At 46.1% G+C, this 6,608-nt stretch overlaps 1 protein-coding gene across 1 annotated transcript; it reads left to right on the top strand.

The window, feature by feature from the left end:
- The first annotated feature begins 335 nt into the window (after positions 1-335).
- Positions 336-2,904, top strand: LOC138491916 (transmembrane epididymal protein 1-like). The gene has a single exon (XM_069618779.1). It carries the CDS (start codon positions 534-536, stop codon positions 1,461-1,463), a length of 930 nt encoding a protein of 309 aa, XP_069474880.1. The 5' UTR covers positions 336-533; the 3' UTR covers positions 1,464-2,904.
- The last annotated feature ends 3,704 nt before the right edge of the window (positions 2,905-6,608 follow it).

Below are 6,608 nucleotides of genomic sequence, written 5' to 3'. Positions count from 1 at the left end.
CTTTTCCCTTTGCCTTCGCTTCCCTTCCTCCCTGTTTCCTCCCTACCTCCCTAAGCAATATATGCCCGCTCTCCCCTCCCGCTGCCCCAACAACTCCCCCCCCCGCCTCCCCCTACCCACACACACACACACACACACAAGTAGTCCCATTTCGTATCGGTTGTCCATGACTGTCACTGTCCACTGTCTTTCGCGCTGTGTTTCTCGTCTGGGGCGTGTAGGTGCCTCTGCAGTTTCCCTGTAGGTGAGATGTGCATTCTCTTCTGGACACACCCCTGTTTTCACGGTTAAACACGCAGGGAGGAGCAAGAATAATTCAGATAAGCTGACACCGAGAGGCTGCTCCCACAAGACAAGAAATAGCCGCAGGGGTCAGTCATTCCGTGCAGTTAACCAGTCCGCCTAACTCAGTGGAAGCTGCACAGGCGGGGAGTCCCTCAGTGGCAGAGCACACGCGTGGCAGCCACCTCGGACAGGTTGATGCTGTGCTACTAATTCGCTCTACTTCTGATTGGAATAAGCTCGCCTTCCCCATGGGGACCTTCATTGGACACATCTCCCCTGGACTGGCGTTCTTTTCCTTCGCCATCTTTTATGCCTTCAGGTTCTCCTGGATGGTTATAAAGAGGGAGAGGACCCAGTACAAGGCGAATAAGAGGCCACCTGGTTTGCGCGCAGCACTGCGACACATCCCTCCCGAGGGGGTGCTCAAAGTCATCTATGGCACTTTGGCTGTCATGGCGGAGTTCTTTTACCCACCTGGAGTCAACAAGTTTTACTTCTACGACCGGGACGACCCCAAACTCCGATTTCAGCACCCCAGCGAGTGGCAGCACGTGACCATGTACGGGTACTTCGCCTTCAGCGGCTGGCTGGACATTGTCAGCCAGGCCTGCCTGCCCAAGCGGCTGATCCTGCTGGAGCAGGCAGCCATCACCATGGCCTTCTACATCACCACACTGCTGCTGAAGTTCCACATGCACGGCAAGGATGAGCTGGAAAACCAGGTGCACAGCCTGCTTCTGATGACCTGCTTCTTCACCTCTCTTATCCTCACAGTGGAGCTCTGGAAGCCAAACTTCCGGCGCCTTTGGTTCGCCAAGACGTTCCTGGTGATGGTGCAGGGGACCTGGCTTCTCCATGCCGCCTTCATCCTATACCGGCCGCCATCAGGCCTACCTTGGGAGAGCAGTGACATGGCAAACCTGATGTACCTCACCAACTTCTACTGCTGGCACCTGGCGGTGGATGCCGCGCTTTTGACGGCCATATTTGGATTTGCGAAGGTCTTGCACAGGGTGATGCAGGGAGAGCTGCCTCAGCAGAGAGCCCGTAATGGGGTGTCCAAAGGATTGTACACGTTGGGGTGGAATGGATTAGGAAAAGCCCCAGAGGAGCTGGAAAAGCTGACCTTGCAGGACGTTGAAGACAAGGAGAAGGGTCTGCAAGAGGAGTTCTTGTGAATTTCTGAGGCACTTTTGCAGATGTGACTTGGTGAAACGGATGCAGTACTGCACGACTGGCAGCAACATGGGTAACTTACTGTAATGGCGGGATCATCAGCCATATTGACTGACACTGAGACAGGGAAGTGAGCCCCAGCTCATCCAGCCACTGGTGGGGCTGCGGACTTGGCCTCGTGGGCAGGGGCGTCACCAGGAATCACATTTAGGAGGGACACAGAAGGAGCTACAGGCAAAAGTAGGGGGGCTTCAGACAAAAGTAGGGGGGCGCCTATAAAAGGGCAATGTGTGATGTCAGAAGAACTCCTGCAGAGAATCTTTCTTGCACACCATCTACCACACCTCACTGCACCCGCCCCCTATCAGACTGTAGACACTAAACCATTAAGTCAATAATGACCCACCATTAGCGATTTTGTGCACAACATTCTGATTGGAGGGGCTGCTCTTGGCTGCAGGGGGCTCTTAACAGCTCTTTATTGTTGTGCTGAGGCATTGATTGTGGCATGGGCGTAATTTTAGGGGGGACAGGGGTGTTTGCCCCCCCCAACTTTCATGGCACACGATTTTGTCCCCATTCATTTGAATGGGGCATTTTTTTCTCCAGATGACACCCCCCCCCCCCACACGTTCAGCAACGTTACTCCACTGGAATGTGGCCCTGTGTGTGTGCTGTGCAGGAAGACACAGCACTGCAGACAGTGCAGAGAAAGTAGCCCAGCTGATGTAGGGAGGCAAAAGAGGGGCAGGATTTCAGAGGAAGGACCCCTCATTCCCCCCTAGCGACGCTACTGCTCTGGGGCGCCCGACCTTTGAAATAGAGACACATAGTAGGAGATTTGCAAACAGTGTCTAGGAGAATTGGAAACAGTGCTTTAAATGGGCCGGCACTTAGGCGCTGCACTTCTTAATTTTGTGCATTTGAGTACCTGCACATATCAAAGCCTGAAAGAGAGTACCAGTATTCAGTTATGTGGCAAAGTGAAAAAGCAAGCATTTTACTTTATCTCAATGGAAGACTACGCTTCTGCAGCCTTTGCTGGGGAAAGCAGCCCCCTCTCCCGCCTCCTCTCTCATCCACCTGCAGTGCCATTTGTCTCCCTCAGGGCACACCCTGCAGAACAAAAGCAGAAGCAGGCATGCAGCTCCTGAACCCTCAGCACACTAAACATGGAGCGCTGTTTCGCTAAATGGGCTTCACCTGTTATGAATGGCGTCCCTTGAGAGTTTTCAGAGCAGGGATTAATTTGGAAAGCCTGGGCAGTGACTATTTTAACATGCTTCTTTGTTATTAGCTGTGCCTTTTCTTATATGTAACTGGTATATGTTTAAGTCATTCGAGTTCTGATGAAACATTTTGGACTGAACCCTGCACACAGTTCCATGTTCCTACTAAATACAATAAAAGTGAGCAATAATAAAACTTCCCTTTTAAACCTGAGTATACAGTTATGATCTGCTAGTTTGACACACAAAAGAGAAAGTCATTTTATATGGATATTGCCAATTGACATTTTCTTAAAACAGCGCATAACAACAAACTGGAGGTTTGTGTGAACGAATCCCAAATATACTGCTTGAGCAAAGTGTGTAATCTGTGGCAAATCATGTACTCTCAATGTGCATTGCCTACAAAAACTGGGATTTCTCAAAATAACAATACTGGTGTCAAAACAGGTAAAACCCAGACTGTGATTGATGAGAGTCCTTGAGAGATGGTGGTTTTAGGCTGCCAGAATCAGATGTAAAGGTAATGACTTAACAGTAAACCATTATGCTGAGACTGTGTTTGGAAACACTGAGCTGTTTCAGCAAAGCATGCTGAAGGCCAGTCCCCGCAGAGAGTTAATGAGGGTGTGAGAACCTAGCTGAAGTGGGACTGTGGGGCGAGAGACATATAGAAATGGACACGTAGAGAATGAGACAGGAAGAGCAAGACACACATAGTGAGACAAAACAACTAGGAAAATGGAGAGTAAGGGCACGCAGTGCGCAATTGATTGAAATGGGTCAATGAGCCTTGGTCGGGCTCCAGTGTGATATCAATTTTAAGACCCTTCCCAGGCTGAGCCCCAGGCCACTGAAAGTCTAGATTGGTGAGTACCTGACTTTATTCTCCAATTAAAGCACTAGTTGGAAATATGTGTCAGGTGATGGACATGTACCCTGTGAAGGTTGCAGTGACAGAAATTTGTTTCAAATTTGGAGCTCCAAATAGAATAAAAACAGCAGAAACTGGCCTTAATTTAATTGTCAGCATCATGCAAATGACAGAAACATTATAATAATACTTTGTTTTGTATATAGCATTTTTGCCAACGCCCTGCACATAGAACATTTCCATCTACAATTATCGGTACCCAGCGTAAGCAGGCTCCCATTTATCGACCTGAGAAAGAGGACATGATGAGTTAGCCATGCTGATTTCAAACTTGCGACCTGCACATCACAAACAGTTCTCAGCAGCAAGTGCTAAACCACTGAGCTATCTTGCCTGCTATCTTTATCAGAACTAGCCATTAGAGTATTCCATGCCTTTGGTAAAGTTTATAGTTGGGTCTGTTTATTTACCAGAGTGTCAGTGTACCCCAACATGTATAGAGTGCAGCATTCAGTGTACCATTTAAACTTGATTAAGAACCTACCTTTCGCTCAGTCTTGGGGGTAATGGGTCAAAGGTGGTGTGTGTGTGGCCATGAATGAGTTTGGGACGTGTTGAAAGGTGGTTGAGGTAAATGCTGAAGGTGAGAATATACATACCAATTTTTGTTAGGCAGATCTTTTTATCTTGTGCTTCAAAGTGCTGAGGATGATGGGGTGGGGGGACCTGGGGTCCTGGACCAAATCCAGTGGCCAGCTCAAGGGTGGCACTTTATGCAAAATTAACTGCCTAACTAGAAGCAGCTCTTCATTCTAAGGTCACTGTGTAAAGAAAGTTCTTCTTGGCGCTTTGGTTTAGGGACATGTAAGGAGCATCAACACTCTTCTAAGTGTCCTCTGTGTGTTGTCAATGGTTCTCCCAGCGGCTGAGTTTGGTTCACAACCTCCACCTGTTAGAGGAATGTGACCCTTGGTGACATGGCCAATGGCAACTCTGATAGGGTTCTGTTCCTGAGATGACTGCTTGTTGTAAGAGGATTCAATTCAACACTACAGCTAAGTCAATGCCTAGTCTGGGATACTGAATGGAAACCCTTATGGATATATCTTTATGTCCAGTTCATGCGTTCTGGATGACTACCCCTATATAACACCCCTCTCTTGGAATCCTCCTGACCCCACTGAGCCAAGAAGTAGTTCTGTTTTGCAAGTTTAAAAGGTTTATTTGATAATTTAAACAATAGATATATATATCACACTTTATAACAAATTAATAATTGGATATCACACTTAATCTGATCAGTAATCAATAATGGATAGTCTGGCACTAGCACACTTGTGAATAGGAGCAGAAGAATAAGGTGGTAGAGAATGTTTTATATAAGTTCAGATGGATGTATTGTTGAATGAAAAATGCAATACAGAAAATACTCAATATGATTTCAACAAAACAATGTAATCACTTTTCTCTGGCAACCCCCCCCCCTTTATGCAATGCAAGGAAATGGAAGGAAAGCACACAGTTCTCAGAAATGCAATCAAATGTAATTCAGTTCACCCCAGCAAGCTTAGAGTACAGATCAGAGTTTTAAACACAGGCCCAAAATGCTTTTACATGTGCTGGCAATGAAGTGAAAAATATGCTAAAATGCTTTTAATTCCCTCTAGAGGTTCAGGGTGAGTGGTGTCAAGTTAATATTAGTCCAGGCTCACTCAAGCAATGTTCAGGAATGATTGGCAGGTTGCAAACGACTTTATAACAGTTCTAGCAAGAAGCTGCTGTTTTCACACGTGGAGGAATTTTCAAATCGCGGTAAAATTCGCGCGTGCGTTTTTCGCGATTACAGAGGAACTACAAGGACTAGCACTATCGTTTTGGGGTCCTAGGACAGCCTAGGACCTCAGCTTCCAGATGAAAGTTACTGAAAGTCTCTAGGACAAACGGTCACGATTAAATAAAGGTCGTTTTTCAGATTTGAAATTTTAAAGTTCAAAAAGACAAGTGACAGCTAGCAACTAGAAAATGACAGGTGACAGTTAGGAGGCAGTTCTACTTAGATTAAAATAGATTGAATTATATTATTTTAACTAAGAGATTGGTTCTACACAGTTCTGCTAGGTACTCACAATATATTTTTGAAATAAATGGGCCTCGCCACGGATCTGGTCAGGTTTTAGACTGGACTCTGGTCTGGTCTCGGCACTTCACAGTGATCTGGGTCAGCTCTCTCTGCTGGTCTGGTCTGGGTCTCTGGTTCTGGATATTGATAGATTTGAAGTCTGGATCTTTCTGCACAGCTTTCTCTAGAGATTGATGGAGGTAAAGTATGGATTTTCCCAGCAGAGCGTCCCGCAGCAAATGGATTTGAAGGTCTCTATCTGTCCTGACTGTCTGCTTTTATGTGTTTTGAAAATGGGTGTGTGTGCAGCATCACTAGGCTCTACCCCTCTCCACTTGTCATTGGCCACTTCATCCACTTCCCCTTGATTGGGGGAATGAAATGAAGTGTCATCATGATGAGGTCTGTTTATGGTACAGAGAACCCACCCCTGTCAACTTTACACACAATCTATATTTGCTCAAAAAGACATATTTGCACAGGTACACATTTGTTTAAAATTACATGCACCCATCATGCATTACAGGAGGTATACCCTGTCCAAATCTGCTCTTCCTGGGAGCTTGCATTCAGAAATGGCGACATTTGCACTTTTTAACTGGTTTCGCAATATCGGACATTACCCCAAATTTACACACATGTGCGCAAGGAGTACGGACATTAATTGATGAAGTGTCAGATTTTTAACATGCATACATTTTAAGTAATACCCTCTTAACTGCTAGCTTGCCCCCAGATCATGCCACCGGTTCTAAAAACCTCTTAAAATGTGGGCAGAAAAATCACAATAATTATGGTGTCATTTAAATAATTTTCACAAGTCCATACTATGAGTTATTCATCTTTTTAGAGTTATGTTCTGGCCCCAAAGGGGTGTGGTTTCCCCCCAGCACAAGGTTGAATTTCTGGTTTTTCCAGTTCTGCC

The sequence above is a fragment of the Ambystoma mexicanum genome, chromosome 10, assembly GCF_040938575.1.
Source record: "Ambystoma mexicanum isolate Mex_15411 chromosome 10, UKY_AmexF1_1, whole genome shotgun sequence".
Lineage (NCBI taxonomy): Eukaryota > Metazoa > Chordata > Amphibia > Caudata > Ambystomatidae > Ambystoma > Ambystoma mexicanum.
This window is presented reverse-complemented; position numbering and strand designations above follow the sequence as displayed.